General features: G+C 31.9%; 3 protein-coding genes and 1 long non-coding RNA gene across 9 annotated transcripts in view; 2 read left to right on the top strand and 2 right to left on the bottom strand.

Moving 5' to 3' along the window:
* The first annotated feature begins 473 nt into the window (after nucleotides 1-473).
* LOC130645145 (uncharacterized) lies at nucleotides 474-3,463 on the top strand. The gene is made up of 3 exons (XR_008982683.1): nucleotides 474-607; nucleotides 984-1,331; nucleotides 2,778-3,463. It is a non-coding gene; the product is annotated as an uncharacterized LOC130645145 (long non-coding RNA).
* Nucleotides 509-10,370, bottom strand: LOC130645143 (uncharacterized). The gene is made up of 6 exons (XM_057451030.1): nucleotides 10,238-10,370; nucleotides 9,925-10,123; nucleotides 9,266-9,359; nucleotides 8,792-9,184; nucleotides 8,105-8,683; nucleotides 509-1,467 (listed from the first exon to the last, which is right to left on the bottom strand). Exons 1-5 carry the CDS (start codon nucleotides 10,293-10,295, stop codon nucleotides 8,294-8,296), a joined length of 1,134 nt encoding a protein of 377 aa, XP_057307013.1. The 5' UTR covers nucleotides 10,296-10,370; the 3' UTR covers nucleotides 509-1,467; nucleotides 8,105-8,293.
* Nucleotides 5,621-8,098, bottom strand: LOC130645141 (uncharacterized). Its single transcript, XM_057451024.1, has 2 exons — nucleotides 7,518-8,098; nucleotides 5,621-7,365 (listed from the first exon to the last, which is right to left on the bottom strand). The coding sequence occupies exons 1-2, from the start codon at nucleotides 7,539-7,541 to the stop codon at nucleotides 5,680-5,682; spliced, it is 1,710 nt and encodes a 569-aa protein (XP_057307007.1). The 5' UTR covers nucleotides 7,542-8,098; the 3' UTR covers nucleotides 5,621-5,679.
* A 5,946-nt stretch (nucleotides 10,371-16,316) lies between the features above and the next one.
* Nucleotides 16,317-21,005, top strand: part of LOC130645146 (uncharacterized) — a 30,047-nt gene continuing 25,358 nt past the window's right edge. For 2 of the 6 annotated variants that reach the window (XM_057451032.1, XM_057451034.1), the window contains exon 1: nucleotides 18,889-19,081. The gene's annotated coding sequence lies outside the window, so the exon portion shown is untranslated. Of the gene's footprint in view, nucleotides 16,445-18,888; nucleotides 19,082-21,005 lie in introns of those variants that run through there. The other 4 variants (XM_057451033.1, XM_057451036.1, XM_057451037.1 and 1 more) reach the window with 4 other exon arrangements.

Here is a 21,005-nt window from a genome sequence, read left to right on the forward strand (position 1 = left end):
CCAAAAAGGAGAAACAAATTGGAATTAATAAATACACCCTTGGCCCTTTGATAACTACTTCCCCCTCAGAAAAAATGGTCAAATTACTCTTATTTACATCTCCATTATCACTTTGCTCTATTTTTTTAATGACTGGCCAAATGCAACCCCTCTGGTTGGATTTGGCCAGTACTTAACTATAGCTACATTAGCTAGCTAGCTAGCTATGCTTTTAAATTATTTTTAACTGAAAATCGCAAATAATCGACTTCACACAGGCCGGTAAATATCAGAGTGTGTTTATGATGTTTACAATATTTGATGTTTTTATTTGCAAACTGACTAACCCTTAAAGGCATTCCTGCGTACAAAATGATACTACGCCAATCAACTATAAAAGCAAGAATAGAAAATCAGACATTCGTACCGTTTACGTATTTACATCTCACGTGCATACACTTAACATTCACTTTTCAGACCATGTATAAATGACGTAATGTATCGGTATGAGCGCGTGTGATTGGTTGCCTTTATTTGTCTCATAATGGCCGCTCTGTTTGCACACAGTTGCTTCCCGTCTAGCATTTTTGACGAAAATTTTGGTAATATAGCAAGGGAAATGTGCCAGGTATTATTCTTAAGGGTTCTTCTCCATCATTGTTAAGTTTAGCTACCCTGCAGTATTTACTATAAGCTGTATGCAAATTATTTTTTATCATGCACAGAAGCCAGCCAGGGTATTTCCTCCAAACATCAACACTCCTAAATTTCTTCATCGTATTTAATGTTTTGACTTTCTGTTGACTTGATAACAATAGACAGATAAACTTTAGAATATATAGCTATGAAAAATATATACATATTTTTTAAATGGCATTGCGGGATGTGTGGTAGCTAGCTATAATAGCTAGCTTACCGTATCTGTACGTAAAAATTAACATTTTTAAAAAGTATGTAGTTGCCTATCTGTGTTGCAGTATTTGATGTTATTCGTTTACTTTTAGTGTTTAGCTTTTTTGACTCTGACATCTGCCTGGCAGGGAAAAAATGCTTAAGCTTGGACCAGACAGAGATCTTTTGTATGGATTTCTTCTCACAGAAACATCGTTGGAGCAGATTGATGCCTTGTGATTTATTTGAATCCATTTATAGTATTACCAATGCCTTTGTATGGATAAATGGACTGAAGATGGCCTCGTTTCACGTATCGTTTCCATTTTTTTCCAAAACACCCTGATGTTGGAAATGTACACAAAGGAAACCGTCTATAAGATGCTCAAAAATTCTTGTTCTCTAAACAAGTGTATTTGCCAGTTGGACCAAGCCTACAAATCAGGGATTCCGTGATAAAGGTATTCCTTTTTTCTGCCAATTTTAAGTAGCACCATAAAGGGATGCTGTGTTCTATTATAGTATACCAGTTCAAATAAGGCTGGGCTGTCATAAATATGTTCTAGTTTCCATATTTTGAATGCATGACCAGTTTTGCTAAAAAATAAATTTGAAAAAAAACTCCCAGAAAAAGTTTTTTTGCACCTTACAGTCAAAGTCAATGTCAATTCCGGGCAATCTCACCATAAAAAAAACTGTCATGCATATGATGACTTCAGATATTACTATACAAACTCTAGAACTGCTTTCAATATACATGTACAGACACTGTGTTTAAAAAATGTATAAATTTCTTTAGTAGGCATTTTATATACCTTATTTGATTCTGGGTTTTTTTACGTATTAGAAAGCATGCTCATGTATACAAAAAGCTTTTTGTAAACATTGGCAAATCATTTAAAGGTATAGCTGGCCAAAAATTAAAAAATTAATTTTATTTCTACCTATCTGTAACAATACTACTTTAGTTGATGTTTTGCGAAATTAATAACTTTAAATGTTAGCTTTTTAGCATGGCAGCTACCCTCAATTAATGCCAGTTTACTTTTAGTGTGTTGATATGTTTGATAGGCACTTAAATTTGATATTCCAGTTAAGTATGCATTTCAATAAAAAAAATAGAAAAGGAAACAAAGAATGTTTTGGACTTGGGTGGAATGACCTAAAGAAAGGAGAAAGAGGTTATAGCTTTTAAAAATGAGTGATAAATATAGGAAAGAAAATATGGCTTAAGCCCCATTGTGTGTAGTCAAGAAAAGTCAATAAGCTAGCATGTTGTTGCTGCTAACAAAGGGAAAGTCCTTTGGTGCAATAAGTAAGTTTATAGTGACAGAAATATTATGATTTTGTGTTAAAATATTATTTACTCATGTGCACACATAAACATTGGACACAAAAGTTAAATAGCAGGCTCTAACAAATAAGTTATACTCAAATTGCTGGAACTTGTATATACTTAAAATGTTATAAAATTAACTAAGTTAACTAAAATTCAGGTTTTAATTCAGATTTTTAATTTTAAATTCAAAATTTTATTATGACAGAACATTTGTTTTGTTATAATAAATATTAGTTATTTTAAATATATTTAAATATATTTTAGGGTGTGAGTTTTTGTGTCTTTTTGTACACATTAAATGTTAAATGCAAGAACATTTAGGCTCAAGTTTTACCTGAGAAAGTTTGCTCAATTAAGAAGACATGAATTTCCATTTTTTTATCATGTATTTTATGCTTCGTTATAGATTGTGAATGTTAAAAAATAATTTTTTGAGGAAACTTTGTATATTTGTTGAAGTTTCACATAACTTATTTAAAAAAAGTATACAAGAGTCATAAATATTTTTTAACAGATTGTTCCAATTCCTGCTTTTGTTTTTTCATGTTGTGTACTTATTTTTTTATAGTATATACAGCCAAAGCTACGATGCCAAGGACAGTAGAGATATATCCCTAAAACAAGTGAAGTTTATAATTTTATCCTAAATTTTTAATCTCTTTTTTAATAGATGAATGTTGGTGCTGTTTTTTTATTTTTTTCATTTTTAAGTTCTATTTTATATATAAAATGATTTCGTCTATTTTTTTTCCTCAATGCAAATTCAACTACAAAGTGTCTGTTCTTATTTCAATTTAAAAAGTCTTAATAACACAATAGTCGGACCCTTTTATATTACCAAATCTGTACATTCTTATCAATTCTTGTGTGCAAAATTTGAGAGAATTGTTCTATTAGTTTGTCATTTTTATTTCTAGTGAAATTTCATATTAGAAAGTGCAATAGAATGAATATGCATTATGCACAATAATTTAGTTAGTGATTCTGATCTAAAATAAAAGTTTATCAAAAGTTTATTTGGAAACTGTTTTGAGCGACATACCTAATGTGATTATAAATTACATCAGCTTTATTGACATTAAATCGCAAAACTGCAAAAGATGCATGAACCTAACTGTACTACCACAGACGTGGTTGTGCAAAATATTTCCTTGTCTAATATTGTTCTGACTGATATTTACTTAGTCGTTGTATTTATAAAATAGAGTATAAATTATATAATTATACTTTTGATAAATTATTAAAACTAATTACTGGTTTATTTATTTGCTTACAGCCTACCAATGCCTATCCAAACCATTAAAGAATTCTTATTTCAAGAAGCAATCCATGCACATAGTTGAAGTTTACATTTTTTGCAAGTGTTTTGCAAAATATTTATAAGAGGAATTCTGTTTTTTTTCTGAGTAAGATTCTGTTGCTTCAGCAATATATGCCAATACAAAGCACTTAGGGAGAATTCTCAGGCCAACAATCAATCATACACATGAAATAATATAACATTTTTAAATAAGGCCTTTACAACAAATTTTAAAGAAAATTTCTGTTTTTAAAAGCAATTCATACATATGCGATTCGATTGTTTTAGCAACTTATGTCTACAAAAAGCATTTTAGAAAAAATTCCCAAAACAACAATCAATCCATACACATGAAATAATTTAACATTTTTTAATAAGGCCTTTACAAAACAAATTTATGAGAATTTTTGTTTCTAAAAGCTATCCATACATACGAGATTCGGTTGTTTTAGCAACTTATGTCTACAAAAAGCATTTTAGAAAAAATTCCCAGAAGAACAATCAATCCATGCACATGAAATAATATAACATTTTTTAACAAGGGCTTTACAACAAATTCTAAAGAGAACTTCTGTTTTTAAAAGCAATCCATACATATGAGATTCGGTTGTTTTAGCAACTTATGTCTACAAAAAGCATTTTGGAAAACATTCCCAGAACAACAATCATTCCATACACATGAAATAAAGACCTCTATGAAACATATGAAGAGAAATACCGTTCTGAAAGTAATCAATTAATTCGCGAAAAGTTCTTCTATTGAGCTAATGGAAGAACTTTTCGCGAATTCCGCTATTTGTAAATGTTTCTTCTGCAAAACTTTTTACAATAGGTCAATTCGCGAAAAACATTTTCGCGAAATTATCACAAATAGTTCTCTTCCCTACGCGCGCGGTACCTATGTCTTCTTTAATACAAACGTGAGTATGCTACTGATAACAAGTATTTGTGAATGTCAACTATAATTTTTTTCTTATTGCACGAGGCATAAAGACTTTAACCCTGCAAGGTATTTCAAGACCTCCCTGTACAATAAAAGATATAATATATGATGTGGATATTACCGTTGAAGTGAAAAAGGGCGTTCATCACTAGTCTCAAAACAGTAAAAAAGAACGAAATATTCTAATATGTTCTATGATGAATTTTAATGGATTGAGGGGAAAAAATAAATCGATAATTAATTATTTTTTCTTTGGTTCGATTCGCAAAAAATTCTTCCGCGAAGGAGAAAAACTTTCGAATTGAAGACTAGGCTATGATCTTATTGCTTATACGCACTCCATTTGTGTTGTTTCGTTGAATTTTGGTCGAAAAACTGTCTTTCAGGAGAAAAAGTTTCAAATTGAAGACTAGGCTATGATTTTATTGCCTATACGCACTCCGTTTGTGTTGTTTCGTTGAATTTTGGTTGAAAAACTGTTTTTCAGGAGAAAAACTTTCGAATTGAAGACTAGGCTATGATCTTATTGCCTAGAGTGCTCCGTTTGTGTTGTTTCGTTGAATTTTGGTCGAAAAACTGTTTTTCAGGAGAAAAACTTTCGAATTGAAGACTGGGCTATGATTTTATTGCCTATACGCACTCCGTTTGTGTTGTTTCGTTGAAATTTGGTCGAAAAACTGTTTTTTAGGAGAAAAACTGTTTTTCAGGAGAAAAACTTTCGAATTGAAGACTAGGCTATGATCTTATTGCCTATACGCACTCTGTTTGTGTTGTTTCGTTGAATTTTGGTCGAAAAACTGTTTTTCAGGAGAAAAACTTTCGAATTGAAGACTGGGCTATGATTTTATTGCCTATACGCACTCCGTTTGTGTTGTTTCGTTGAAATTTGGTCGAAAAACTGTTTTTTAGGAGAAAAACTGTTTTTCAGGAGAAAAACTTTCGAATTGAAGACTAGGCTATGATTTTATTGCCTATACGCACTCCGTTTGTGTTGTTTCGTTGAATTTTGGTCGAAAAACTGTTTTTCAGGAGAAAAAGTTTTGAATTGAAGACTAGGCTATGATTTTATTGCCTATACGCACTCCGTTTGTGTGTTTCGTTGAATTTTGGTCGAAAAGAATATTTTTCAGAAATGAATAGAAATTAATTTAAAGAAAACAATTTTCAATATTATGAACTTATTATCTTCGATACATAAAAAACTCAGTACAAACAAACAATGAGATTTCAATCATCAGCACGTCCAGACAGCGCAATGTTCAATTTTCTATTATGTGATTCATCTTTGTGTTGATTCCACAAGTAAATAAAAAATTGCAGATACAACGCAAAATGCGTTTGGGACATCAATTTACAAGAGGACTTTATGTTTTGAATATAACTATTAAATTGCTCACAAATGGAAGAATTTATCGCACTTGAAGCAAGAAGACGGTTGTACTTGAAAGCGTTGGTGCATTTGTGCGTATAACCATGAAATACGTCGTGGAAAAACCTTGTTTTTGCAAAAAATCCAGATTCTCGATTTTTGCAATATTCCGAAAGACTGCATGCAAAATCGTAAAAAATGTCGTCAGGAGCGCTGTTGATATGGGTTAATAGCGACGCGGCAGGGTCCTTTCGTCCTTCGCTTCCAGGAATTGTATGGAAGCCGTAGCAATGTCCATGTAAAGGACAAAACCAAAGAAATACGTAGGTTGTTCCTTTTTTCGAAACTGTTGGAAAGCGTTTCTCACATCCGTTGTCTGGTGGGTCATCAAAATTGGCATGGATACGTTCTTTTGTGTCAATAGTGAACTGTCGCATTTTACGAACTTGACAACCATGTGTATTAAAGTAATATGCGCGTCCATATTTAGCAGGGTTGTAAGTTTTCGGTATAGGTACTGGATCTTCCGGTGGTTCATCATGAGAATGTACATTTTTTATAAATGCCACCAGGTATCTAAGTAACAATATAACATCGTTGCTTGGAAGTTCAGTCGATGACGATATAGAGGATGCGAATAACAAGGAAGATAACTCAGGAGCATAAAACCTCAGTTCGTACAAAAATAATCGTAGGTCGGCGGTTGTTAATTCTTCATCAGTAATCTTTTGAACAAAATCTAACACGTCTTGACAAAAACGAAATGGCAACACAGTGTCTACTGAAGCGTCGGATGAAAGTAAAAGAAAGAACTTGGCCAATGCATACCGTTCTTTGCTATCCGAATTGGTAGAAATCATTTTTTGATATGCAGGTCGAGCATACTCAGTTATAAATTCTGTAATGCCTGTCTCAACCACACCAGGGTCGCAATCAATAATCTTTTGGCACTGCTCCTTTAACACATTTCTCGCCTGACTGAAATCACGAGAATCATGGTCGGGGGTATTAAATATAAAGCAACGATGAAGCCGTTTTAATGTTGTCTCCAAAATTTCCCCACCCTCAGCATTTTCGATGGGATCAACGAAAGTATTTTTAAAACCCACTCCTAACTTTGTACCGTCACAGGCTAATATTTTACTTTCGCCTCCACACAACCTACATTGCTGACGAAATTCAATTTGCATAGCTGAAACCCATGCGAAGAACCAATCAATAAAAACTGGAACTGACATAAACTTTTGGGCACCGTGATTCCTTCTCCTGTAACTGTTATTCATAACCGTCACGAAACCGCTAAACGTTTGACCACTTGTTTTTACTGCATCAACAAAATCCCAGCCTATTTCATAACCCGCACAAGTAGCTGATGAAAGCCTGAATATGGATTCATTCCATCCATCCCATTTACGTTCACAACAATTCTGCAAGCACAAACGCATGAAAACGTTGCACTTCACCACTTTCCTGTCCAAATACAATTTAGACTCCGTTGACTTTCCAATAATTCCTTGTGGGAATTCATCTGAAAACCAACCAGCCTAAAGTGACAATTTTAATTATATTTATAAAGAAAGTCTTAGCGATAAGTTCTACATTTTGTTATAAGGATTATTCCCTACACATAATGCATGCACAAAAAAACAAAAAACATTCTATTTACTAAAGACAGTATACTTTGCCTTATACTAACCTCACATGGGCATGTTCCATTCATATCAGGTACAAAATCGATGTCTTCGTTTTCCTCACTCCAATTATCTCTTAATTTTAGATTATCTTGCAATCTTGTAGAAAAAGGATCGCCATCTACGACACACTTGCTGGGACATTTAAGATTAAATTGCCACAAACCAGTTTCCTCATTGAATACATCTTTCCACTATAATTCAGAGTTATGATTATAAGACATTATATGATATTAAATAATCATATTTAATAGTCAAGCTTCACCTTATTATCTTACAAATGGTAAGCGACGCTCTAACCACTGAGCTATCTTCATTTCAGAAGAGCTGGATTTGAACCAGCGACCTTCGCTTTGGAAATACAATGTGTAACTTACGTAACAGTCGTGTAGTCTAACTTTATTGTCAGGTTCTGTATGGTGGTTAATAATAACTGTAGCGTGGTTTTATGCCGTTAACAAATAAAAGAAAATAAGTCCACTGATAATACACTTAAATAGATTGGGAATATATAGTTTAAAAGTATGGGAATATATAGTTTAAAAGTAAAAAAAAAAAAAAAAATAGATAATAGATAATAGAAAGTACACACCTTATTATCAGGAAGAAAATTAGCATTATTACTATCTTCATCACTGATATCATCAACGTCATCAGATTCATTATTGGTCAAATAGAAGTCTCGAAATGACACCAAATGAGGACATAAGTCAAAAGCAGTGGTTATGTTTTTGATTGACCTTTTTGATCCTTTGTCAATAACACATAACGAATTTTTGCATTAAACAACTTTTGTATTTGTTCCAGACACTTTGAAAATAGATACAATTGCAGCAGAATCTTCATGGGTGATCGAGAATTTGCGAACATTTAATTTAGCAGGAAGTTCCTCAACAACTGTTTCTGAGCACTTTAAGCCATCATTAATAACTGACATATTCACAAGGCTGACATCAGCACTCACAGGCTCTGGAATATGATCAGAAGATGGGAGAAGTGAAACAACACTGGCAAGCAATCGCACATGTAAACAAGAAACACCCAGCCACCTAACATCAAATCTTTCTGGAGCTTCAACACAGGTTTGAGATACAGAAAATATTTTGCAATTGCAATAATAGGTTGGACCAGTACTTGTGGTAGTTGAAAATACATGAACATATTCAAAATGCTACAAAATATAAAAAGTATAAAGTTACAAAACATGACTAAAGGTTGTTGAACAGCTGTAGAACCAATAACCTAAAAATAATTAAAAAGTCAAAAAATATATACAAACCATAAATTCACCAGTGTTACAATCGTAATCATTCATGACAACAACATTCTTTGTAGCTGATTTAACTCTCCATTTGAAGGTGCCATAGTTGAACAACTGTCCACAAAAATACTGATACAACGATTCACTGGAGGAAGCTACATTTTGAAGTTTTCTACTCTCCATAATATCAACCTGTATACTAGAGTCAGAGGCATCTGCTTCATCACCATCACTCTCTTCTGCATTCTTCCTGTTGTTTCTCTTTGAAATCAGGTGGAATTTCCTTTTTCTTGTTGTGCTTGGCAATTTTTTATTTTTATAATAAGGTATTTCTACTATGTTACCAAGAATGCAATTTAAAACAGCAATCACTACTTCGCTAGCTTCTTCAGAACCTCTGAAATTACATGCCTATAAATATGAAAATAAAAATAAAATTGTTTAAAAAATCCCAGTTATTCAAACTTGGAGCACCATGTATATGCTGCTAACCTGAAGAATTCTGTTTCTTGGAGATGCTGGATATCTTCTACAGCTTGTTGAGAACTTTTGAACATACTTTACCTCTACTTGCTTTATCTCATCACTACACCATACCCATTTATGAAAGTTAGGTATTGAAGAAATATAAAAAAACTGAGACTCCAAGGATAGCTTATGGTGAATCATTGGTATATATATATATATATATATATATATATATATATATATATATATATATATATATATATATATATATATATATATATATATATATATATATATATATATATATATATATATATATATATATATATATATATATATATATATATATATATATATATATATATATATATATATATATATATATATATATATATATATATATATATATATATATATATATATATATATATATATATATATATATATATATATATATATATATATATATATATATATATATATATATATATATATATATATATATATATATATATATATATATATATATATATATATATATATATATATATATATATATATATATATATATATATATATATATATATATATATATACCAATGATTCACCATAAGCTATCCTTGGAGTCTCAGTTTTTTTATATTTCTTCAATACCTAACTACTTTTTTATTCCACACATTTACCTTCTTTCAAATCCACTATCCAAAGAAGTTGTTGGCTTTTGAAGGCGATGCATAACATAGCATATGAAGAAGAGACATTTACAATTGCTTTTTTCAACAGATGGTTTCACATTATTGACAATATTTTTGATGCTATTTGGATTGTCAATCAAAACTCTTCTGTATGACCTATCCTTGGCATACTGAGGTGTATGTTTACCTGAATGAAGGAATGAATATATATGAACATTTAAAACATGTACAAAATTAAACAAAAATTGATTGGTTTCATAATTATATAACAAATATCCACAGTTTTATTAAATATTTGCACCTTTTTTCAAAGCCTTGAATAAGGACATATTCCTTTTGGAGCATATATCAACATCCATTTCATTATAAAATTGGTAAGGAAGAAGGCTATATAATGATAGATCTTCCTTAATCTTCTTCGGTAGAATCCAGAAAAGCCTCCTGCTTCAAAGAATCTTGCAATGTGATGTATATTTTCGCCATCTGGAACTGACAAAACAGTACAGCTGAATATGCTGTCACTTGATCCAGAGGCAGATAAATTCAAACAGTTATCCTCCAGTTTTAAAAGTGGTGAATCAGGTGACAAAACCTCTTGTTGTAATATGTTTGTCAAGGAATTCTCCAAAAAGATTGCATCATTGCACTTGTTTAAATTATGTATGATATTATCTATAACTGTAGGATCAACCATTTTGTTTCTAAAATGATATTATAATGAAAATCAACTATTTTTGTTTGAATATAATATATTCAAACAAAATTATCAGTTCGTTTCCTCACACATTCTTAGGACTTTATATTAATTGAAATAAATTAGAAGACATCAATCTCACTGGATAATGGTTTTAAGAAGAAATTCAGTGTAAAAAGACCTCTCTTCACCTAATCCCAGCATCTTCTTTTTCTGCCACACAAATGCCAAAGCCAAAAAGCTTACTACTGAAAAGTAAACAAATTATGTCACAATAGAATCCATCTATGCGGTCCTTCTTTTTTGCCTGCTATTTTTTTGCCTGGATACATGCACGTAGCTACAATAATCTGTAAATTTGCTCCTTAACTTTTAGATTACAACAGTAGCTTTAACCTTTCCCACAGTGATGATTGGCTAATAAAAAACCTATAGTTAGTTTGTAGGAGGATTAAGGCTCTGCAAGCCTAGCATGTAGCATGGTCTAGCATCACACGCTCTCTAGCTATCATCATCATCATCATTCTCGGTTAACATCCGTTTTCCATGCTAGCTCTAGATATAGTTAGCTAGCTACATAGCAACCTTAAAAAGTGCAGAAAAGAGGAAAAACAATGCAGCTACTTTTATCTGTACAAATTATTAAAAAACAATTTAGCAGAAAGAAAAAGCAAACCAAAGCAAACAGAAAACAGGCCGATGAAGAACCGTTGCTTGGCTCGTTGCTTTCGCTTTCCGTACCCGAACCTGCTGGAAGCATCAAAAAATGCTAACGCAGCATTGGCCTGCAACTGACCAATAGTATTACAATATTTTATGTGGTCTGAAAAGTGAATGTTAACGTCCTCCGTGGGTTAAATCGTTGGTTACCATTTTGTAGTCTGCAATGTTTGGAACTAATTTGAGGACCAGAAAGTTCTGAAGGTTTAAAAGATACAAGCCGCCTTGGGGACGAGGTTGACATCACCGAGAAAAATCGCCTAATTCTTACACTTTTTCACTCAATTGTGCCAACTGCTTCCCGAAAGAAAAGAAAAAATTAAATTGATGTGACTTTGGTTGGCAAAATTATCACTAATTCACTCGCTGTTCTTGATAAAACTAAAAAGTGGTACCAGAAATCTGTCGCGCACATTTAAAGAGAATGCACTACTCAAACAACCTGAATGTTTTCTTTGTGAAGGTAATATAGAAAAGGAAATGTCTAGCTATAAACGTTTCCATGCCAATATGCGAATATTCCTGTCGAAGTTAAACAGCTGAGACTGTCAACATGTTAATGGCGTCATATATAGTGACGCCCAATGTGGCGTCATATATAGTGTCGCCCAAATCTGTTCACGCTTCGTGTTCGCCTTGCTTACTCAGTTCCATAAAGACAAAAAAATAAAGTAAAATTACGGCCAACATTCATCGCGGCAAAAGGTTAATGAATGTAATTAAGGGACGATAACAGATACAGTCTTCAAAGAAGTGAGATTCTGAAGAATCGTCGTTTCAAACATGCTAGACGACTAATTGAATCTCTTTTAAGGACGATATTTGTGAAGAACAAAATGACTAAAGAAAGAAGCACCAGGATAAAAAACTACGCTGTAGTATCGAAAATCTAGTGATCCTACAGTTTGTGGTCACAAAAGCTTCGAGTGAGGCCCAAATTGTTGTCTTTTTTTAAATGAACAGTGTGATGACGAGGATTGATTACAATGCACCGTATGCAAGGAAATGTACTGTAGTGAAGATCTCATTTTTTGCACAACCAGGAAACTAAAGAAAACTGTTGGAAACACAAATTCTTCTTATCGTATTGATTTTTTCGTAGTATATTCAAAAAATCTTTCATAGAAAACGAAAAAATTTAACTAACTTTCCGTTTCTTAAAGATCCTTTTAATTTAGATGGAATAGATTCTGATTAATTTAACACCACAAAATTTACGCTAAAAAACTGTCCGACGCATTGTTATTCATCCATATTTAAAAGAATATAAGACAATTAATGTAGATAAACAAAACGTACAGTGACACTAAAACCGTTTTACAGATTTGGAAGACATAAAAGTTAGAAAGGTCGGCAAAAAAGTAACACATTTGTGCATCCGACATATGCGTATGATAAATAGCTTTTCTGTATTAAAAATTTACATTTCAGCTGCAATAACTTAATTTTTTTCTAAAGAAACAATATGTTCCAAGAATTCTAAAATGAATGTAACTAGTTTTAAATAAAAATATAATTTACTTAATGAAAATTTACATTAGATTTTCTATCACCGAGCAAATTGAAACTTAAACCACTGCTTATACTTTAGACCCTTTAGAACTCTTTAATTGGTAGTCTCCTTCCGGCTTAGCAACCTCGTTCACAGGGCATTTTTCCTTGAAAAAGTTGATACCGGCGAATTGTTGGCCACTCCGTAATAACAGTTCAAGGGCCACAAGATCCTTGGGGCGAGCTTGCGAGGTCCCATATTAATAGATTCGGGGGATATCAATTTTTTTTTTTTCCTCACCATTTTTCCTCTCCGTATTCTTTCTCTTTCTTTTACATTACTTTTCCCACCTTTTACATTGTCATCTCTATAATAATAGCCGTCGTCTGTCTGTCTCTATGCGGACCCCCCGATGAGTTAGAAAATGATGTTACGGAAACACCAATATCAAATGCGATATATTTTTATCCACTTTGTTGAGACGGGTAATTATAAAGGACGGGCGAACCGTGGCTTTTTCCACAGGCAACGACTAGTCTATATTATAATACCCGTATGCGTCTGTTTGTCACGCAAAATGGTAGCCGCAGTAGCGAGACACACGAAATGCGGTTAATAAAGGACGTACGAAGCCGTAGATTTATCCACGGGTTACCGACTAATTTTTAATATTTTCACATCATGATGACAACCAACCCGAGATTTGTTTACTTTAAAATCCCCTATCTACTAAACATTTACCCAGACTAGTTTTATATGAAAAGCGGACAAAACTTTAGAAATTAACGAGAAGCCCATTCTAAGTAGGTTTAAGATAAGTTTTAAAAAATAAATTGATATTAGTATTTAAAATATGTACGTTTAAAAATATATATGCTGTACTTACATTGATATTTCCAAAGTGAATTCGCGTTCATGTTCGAAGACAACAAGAATGTCATTAACATATCTGATCTGGATAAAAATCAGTTTTATTGTTAGAATAATTAGGCAACCACATTTTTTCATAGGCACCCATAAACATGTTACCTAAGTTGGGTCCCAGTGGAGAGCCCATAGCTACGCCATCAATTTGATCATAACAGACTCCATTTACAAACACAATGCTTTTGTGATGCACATTTGCTCTTAAAGTTTCTAAACAAAAGAAATTTAGAACATGAGCACAAGGAAACAAGGAATTTTATGCACGAATAAAGCGAAGTTTAGTTTTTAGAATTTTAAAGTTTGATTTTTTGCAGATGCAATGTATTCAGGAATTCTCCAAATTTGCCGCAGAAGCTCCTATCCGATGGGTTGGTTTCTTCCTTCTAATTCTATGCAAATTCATTTTCGAGTTTTAAGTAAAATTTAGATAAGGTAAAACTTTTTAGACCAGAATTTCTTGAAAAATTCTAGTGGATTACTTTCGCGAATCGTCGATTTAGTAAGTTTTTACTGAATAAATATTGCCGAATGGCCATTTTTTAATTTTTTGCGAGACAAGTATTTCTGAAAAAGTAAAAGTTGCGAAAGATTCTCTCGGTAAAGTTCTTCCGATTAAAGACGGAAAAAGGAGATTTTTTCCTTGTGTCCCTGTGTGATAGATTGGCCAAAGTATATCTAAGATAATAGAGCATAGGCTATATGAGCAAGATTCACTGAAAACAGTCCAGTAGTTTTTCTTTTCACTTTTGGTGAAGGGTGGTGACAATGTATCAATCAAAATACTTTTTGACCGTTGTTTTTTGTTTTCAAAAATTGACGTGCAACAGAGGCATAGAAACGTCACACAGGTAGACGCTTATCGGCCATAGCACGTCCGTTTAATGTCCTATACAAGCAAATGAGTATAAATGGGACAACATCGTACAAATACCTCGGATTAGATATTGATCCAACTTTAACACTGGGAAATTATTTGATAAATGTTACAAGAGAGCAACTAGTAGATTACATTTACTTAAAAGACTGAGTTCACAACTCCACATTAAATCTGCCACTGAAATATACAAGTCCCTCATTGTACCAGTATTAACGTATTGCAGTATATTATCAATTGTCATGCCTAAAACACAAGCTGAACGTTTAACATCGATCGATAATAAGAAAATCATACGTCGTGATTATGCAACACCTGAAAATACTGACATCCCCTCTATCGATTCAGTTAAGGAGCGACACGCCTGCATGTTTGTGAGAAAGTGTATTAAAAATGATGTGTGTGAAAACTTTTGCAATTATTTTAAAATGCTAACTCATGAGAAACAAACACGCAATAACAATTCTTTGTTAAAGCTTCCACCAGTGAAAACTGAGTTTGCAAGGAAGTCAGTTTATTTTTTTCGTTGCGAAGCTTTTTAAGGCTTTACCAGCTGAAGTACGCAAAGTTGAATCTAATGTAAAGTTTAAGGAATGTTTAAGATTACAGTTTTTAAAACTTATATATTTTTTGCATGTATCTTTTAGGTAGATAAGGTGGAGCTGTGTTTAGACTTTTTTGTCATTTCTTTGCTCTCTCTTTTTGTTTTTGTTTTTATGCGATTTGGTTTAGTGGTGGTACTTTGCGCTTTCCATTTTATTTCTCGTTTCTTTTTTCTCACTAGCTTTAAGTGCGTACATATGTGTTTTTATTGTTAATATTTTACTAATATATATATTTACATTTTACTTTCTTTTATATTTTTAAGCAGGACACACGTTGACAACAGTTTTTATTTAACTGAAGTGTTAAATAAATAAATAAATAAATAAATAAATAAATAAATAAATAAATAAATAAATAAATAAATAAATAAATAAATAAATAAATAAATAAATAAATAAATAAATAAATAAATAAATAAATAAATAAATAAATAAATAAATAAATAAATAAATAAATAAATAAATAAATAAATAAATAAATAAATAAATAAATAAATAAATAAATAAATAAATAAATAAATAAATAAATAAATAAATAAATAAATAAATAAATAAATCTCTCCAGCGTCGGAAAAACGTTTTGTATACAACTTTCGATTTTTGAGCAATCCATAAAGTAACATTTAACATTTTCTTTATTAGTTAAAGAGGAAAAACAAGGTTGTGATAAAACAGTGTGTGTTTTATCACAGCTTAAACACGCAGGAGTGAAGCTTTATCACACTTGTGCACATTTTGTTTACCTTTGTGCACAGCTATGTAAAATTATCATTGTTGTTCTTTTATTCCGCGTCAAGTGTCTATTTTCACCTTTAATTATCTCAAAAATATGTTTTTATTGTAGATCATACTTCGTATGGCAAATCAGTGATGAATTAATTTTGTGACTCTCTCTTTAGTGACTGTGAATTGAGCAAGGTGGCCGGATAGAGTTTGAATAACATAGAATTTGTATGGTTATATTTCTTAATTTTATATTCTTTAGTACACATTAAAAAAAAAAAGAACAATGCGGTTTTAATTTAACAAAATGTGTATTGTTTAGAGGTATTTAATGACGTACGAATAGAAGCCATTTTGTTTCACTTCTGTTAGTAAAATATTAATTACCAAAAAAAACTGCAAACAATCGATACATTCTTGAAAGATACGAAATTGTTTAAACGGAGTAACATTGGAAACACGGAGCAATACTGGTAAGTTTCATATTGTGTAATTTAAGTAATTAATACCGTCCATGTCGCATAATAATCCAATATACACTTATTCCTTATCAGTAATTAGCTGTTACGCATAATGTCTATGCTGTTTAAAAACATATTGAATTTGAAACGTGATCTTTTCGATACAAGTTGCGTCCCCCACTTGTTCGGAACTACCGGTGAATTGCCATTATGCCAATGTGTGTATGCACCGTATTTTTCTCTGTACGTTTTGGTTTCGGCAATCCACATTATAGAATTATTCCACTGCCTTTTTGTTGGCTGTTTAATTCAATGATTGATTTTCTATGTTTTAATGTCTTTGAATTTGCCCGACGGTATCGTCCCCTATCGAACTACACAAAATAGGAATAGCTGTGTAATTATGCAACATCATATCTGACATCTTCAAAATTGATTTCTAAAACCTTTTGTCTCTTTTATTGTTCTTCTACCTAAGTGGAATTTTCCACGGTCTTAATATTTCAATAATAATTTTAAAGTAGTTGTTCAGCTCCTGCTTGTATTGTATTGTGGTATGTTGTGTTGTGTTGTGTTTTGTTGTGTTGTGTTTTGTTTTATTGTGGTGTGTTGTGTTGTGTTTTGTTGTGTTGTGTTGTGTTTGGTATGGTGTTATGCATAAAACCATATGTTTTCGAGGAAAGGCTAAGATAGATCAGGGTTTAAAGGTGATCCTTAATTACACACACGAAAAAAACGTCAGTTATTTCCAGCCGTTTCCATATTATTTAGTCTCAAAGATATAAGTATAAAATCAATACAATGGCTCCACCAATCCTAATAGCCCCTTTGTTGTCAATCTATTGTTTTGACGTCGAAGTTTTGTTAATAACGAAATAGTTTTCTACCTGATGTTTTATAGGGGTTGTTAAATTCACACACACAAACACGAACAAGCACAGTTTTCATAATTTTCTAGCTGACTGAACGTTGTTATTGTTGTCCATTTCGCTTAAAAGTTTTAATTGATTGTTTGTGACTTTTAAATGAGATTGACAACAAATCATTTCGCAACAAGAAACACACCATAAATTTTATAAGTTTTTGAGTGGACACCTCCACGGGATTTCGTTTAGCTAAAAAGTTTCTTGAGCCTTTTTAATGAAATTATTCATTAACCTTTAGTGATAAAAAGCAGAATAAATTTTTCAGTGGATTCTCCACGGGTTTAAATTACTAGTCTCTATAATAATACGAAGAGTGTGTCCGCCTGTCTGTCTGTAACAGGCAAAGTGGAAATTCGTTTTTACAATTTTCTTTAAAAGCGTCTAATACATACCCTATAAAAATGTTTTGTATTTTATAAACGTTTTGTTTACGATTTAATTGTGTAAAACAAATCATCTCTTATAATAATACATAGACTGTGTCTGTTTGTAACAGGCAAAGTGGATGTCTTCATTTTTCTTTGATGTTGCCGAAAAAGTTATGTCTAATATGTTAAATTTTTTGACGTTAGGGCGCGACGAAAATAACACTACTTTAACGTCAATATCCTATATTAAATTAATGAAGCCATTATAGTGCACCTAAAACTTTGAGGTCAAATAACTTGGAAACGAGGTGGTGTCGTAAATGATTTTTCACCGCGTGGGTAACTAGGGACCACTTGGGACCAATTTGGATGAGCTTCCCAAACCTGGGTCCCGAATCCGTTTCGGAATGGACGGGTTGATGACGTCATCAAAAAACATTTAAACCCCAGTATCTCTGCAACTGTTTGTCAAAAATACATGAGCCTATACTTTTCTTGATCAGCGTTTCAAGATCTATACCATAATGGCAACAGGTATACAAATTTATAAAACATTTTTTTGGGTTTAGACGGGCCATTGCCGACGTCAGCAATAAACCCTTACATTTCATTAATCGCTCATCAAAACCACACGATTATATACATTTCCTTGATCAGCAGTGTAAGCTCTACACAATGGAGGAAACATGAAAACAAGTTTTTCAATTTATTTATTGTGTATTTGCACTGCTGACATCAGCGAAAAATCTAAAACAACCTATTTTCCCATTGTCCTTCTGCCTAAGTGGATTTCTCCACGTCCTTATCGACTAGTGTGTTAAATAAAATGATATCATTAGTTAAATTTCTATTTTAAGTTTACCGTGACGAGTGCTTTGTTATAAATTATTGTACGAGTAAAGCTACAGGCAATTAACGTTAATATTATTGTTTCCATTTCGTCCGTGTCTTTTAAATAAAATTCACAACAAATCACTGTGCAATAAGAAACATACAATACATTGTAACTGTACTGAGTGGATTCCCCCACGGGATTTTGTTTAAAAAGTTTTTTTAGCCTTCCTAATGAAATTTCAAACAAAGCTTGTTGTGATAAGAAGCACAAAAAGTGTAAATGGATTCTTTCACGGGTTTAAAAAACGAGTAGTTTGCAAATTACACAATACGGGCTGTTTTGATCTCTTTTAATTAACATAATGACGAGTTAATAGAATCTATATGCATTATCAAAAAAAATATTAGTTGTTAAAATATTAATTAAAAGCTGTTAAAAAGCTGTAAACTTAACAAACACTTTCATAGAGCCAGTAACAAAATCGGTAAACACACGGAGAAAAAATCCTGAAGATTATTTGGTGAGTTGTTTCAAATTTAGTTAATTAAATTGCAATGACATTTTACATTATAAAAAAAGATTTGAGCAATTTCCTTACGCCATGTTAAGTTATTCCCCAATTTTAATGCTATGTAAAGTTTTTTTATACTTCTATAGACTTTGGACATCTAAAAATCGTTTTTACTTTGCAACGTAAGAGTCATACGATGAATTTCCGTGATGTCGTTCAAAAATAATCAAAATGGTAGCTTTTGATGTAAATACACAAAAAATCTTGATGTAACTGGCTCGTTTTGGTTCTTAAAATGGATATATATTTGAAATTATCATAATTTGTACTTTTTAATCTTATGAAATCGACGAAAAAAAATATTTATTTGAGGAACAAAGGATAAATATTGCGAAATTGGGCAGATGTTATGTCGTTCTAACAGCATGCAAACCATATAAGATTGTAATATTAGTGAAATAAAAACTAAGCTGAAGCATTTTGGTTTATCCAGGACCATCAGCGTTGCACTATAAATTACCATGGTTGCATGTAAACTAAACTGACTCCTTTTAAATTTTTGCACAAACATAAAGAAAGTGATCTAACTATTGTTTCTGTTGAGTTAGCTGGCTGGCTAAATTAAACTTAAAATTTATATATAATAAAAATCTCTAGAATTTATATGCAAAATGATAATAGTCGGTATTTTAAACAAGATATTTTTAATACCAGTAATACCAAGTCTGACATATTTTAGTCAGTAGCCTCTACTCTTGTCAATAATAGATATAAAACAGCCATATGACAATTCTGTGATCTTCATCTTTAACCATTGGAAAAAATTACTAGCTCTAAAGGCGTGTATTTCTAAAACAACATCAACAAGCCGAGGATGAGCAACAAATAGCTAATTTTTCTAGGAGCTAACCGTTGTTAACTGAAGGCTTTAAAATAAGTATATTTAAGATTTATTTACAAAACTTCATAAAGGTACAACCTAAAACATCAGTTCTACAAACTAGTTTAACAAGTTGTCCACCAACAAGGCAAACGGTATATTCCATCAGTTAACTCCGAATTTTTGTGTCAAAGTTATTCAAACACTAGGTGGACAAACAAAAACGACATATAACCATTAATCTCGTCTTTATTCTAAGAATAAAATAAAATAAAATTCTTGTAAAGTTATCTTGTAAAGTTTAAAAACAACTTGAGGTTGAAGTTAACATGTTGCCCTTAGCAACTAAATGCAATGTGCTTTATCCCAGCAGACACAATAGGTTGCAGCAATGTAACTTTCAATGTTTGAAGAACGTTGCATGAACGTGAGGACGAGATTAATCGTAACATAAATTTTAAGCATCGAAACAGTAGAAACTGTCATCAGCTTAAATGCGACATTTAAATTTGCAAAAGTGTTTGCGGTAACATTGTAAAAGATGATTGCCTACATAAAATTCCGCAAGCACGGGAAAAGCAAAAACCCGTAAAAAACTAGAATATAAATAGCGAACCATTCAAAATTCAATATAATTAGTTATAGCTTATCCAGTTGCGAACATTTTAGGCATTTCATAGCTGTATTGCATTTTACTAATTAGCTAAGTTTGTCTGTGTGTCTGTGACTTTTGCCCCATCTCAAATGTAATTGTCCTTAAGTGAAAAAATTACAGTCGGCGAAATACGGGCCAACTTATTACTTCAACCGGAGGAGTAACTTTGGCAAGTTTTTTATTAACTGTCAATTTATGACAATCTCTATAGCCAGTATTATGAAAAAATTCTGCTCCCAAATTTACGGAAGCGTATTAGTGCCACTTTTTCGTGCTCACTTCATATGCATTTTTAAATGGTTTTAAACGTGTTTTTAACCTTTCCTTCTTTATATTTTTTTACAAGTGGTTATTTTTAACTTTCCCTCGATCACTTGATATTTTATAAGTGATTTTCG

Source organism: Hydractinia symbiolongicarpus, chromosome 5, assembly GCF_029227915.1.
Source record: "Hydractinia symbiolongicarpus strain clone_291-10 chromosome 5, HSymV2.1, whole genome shotgun sequence".
Classification (NCBI taxonomy): Eukaryota; Metazoa; Cnidaria; class Hydrozoa; order Anthoathecata; family Hydractiniidae; genus Hydractinia; species Hydractinia symbiolongicarpus.

What these genes read in the sequence shown, in the direction of transcription:
- LOC130645143 (XM_057451030.1), bottom strand. Translation starts at nt 10,295, where the DNA reads ATGGATGTTGATATATGCTCCAAAAGGAATATGTCCTTATTCAAGGCT. An exon ending in CAAGAAACAGAATTCTTCAG is followed by an intron (nt 9,185 to 9,265) that starts GTTAGCAGCATA and finishes TCATATTTATAG; the next exon opens with GCATGTAATTTCAGAGGTTC. An exon ending in GTAACACTGGTGAATTTATG is followed by an intron (nt 8,684 to 8,791) that starts GTTTGTATATAT and finishes TATATTTTGTAG; the next exon opens with CATTTTGAATATGTTCATGT.
- LOC130645141 (XM_057451024.1), bottom strand. Translation starts at nt 7,541, where the DNA reads ATGAATGGAACATGCCCATGTGAG. An exon ending in ATGGAACATGCCCATGTGAG is followed by an intron (nt 7,366 to 7,517) that starts GTTAGTATAAGG and finishes TTGTCACTTTAG; the next exon opens with GCTGGTTGGTTTTCAGATGA.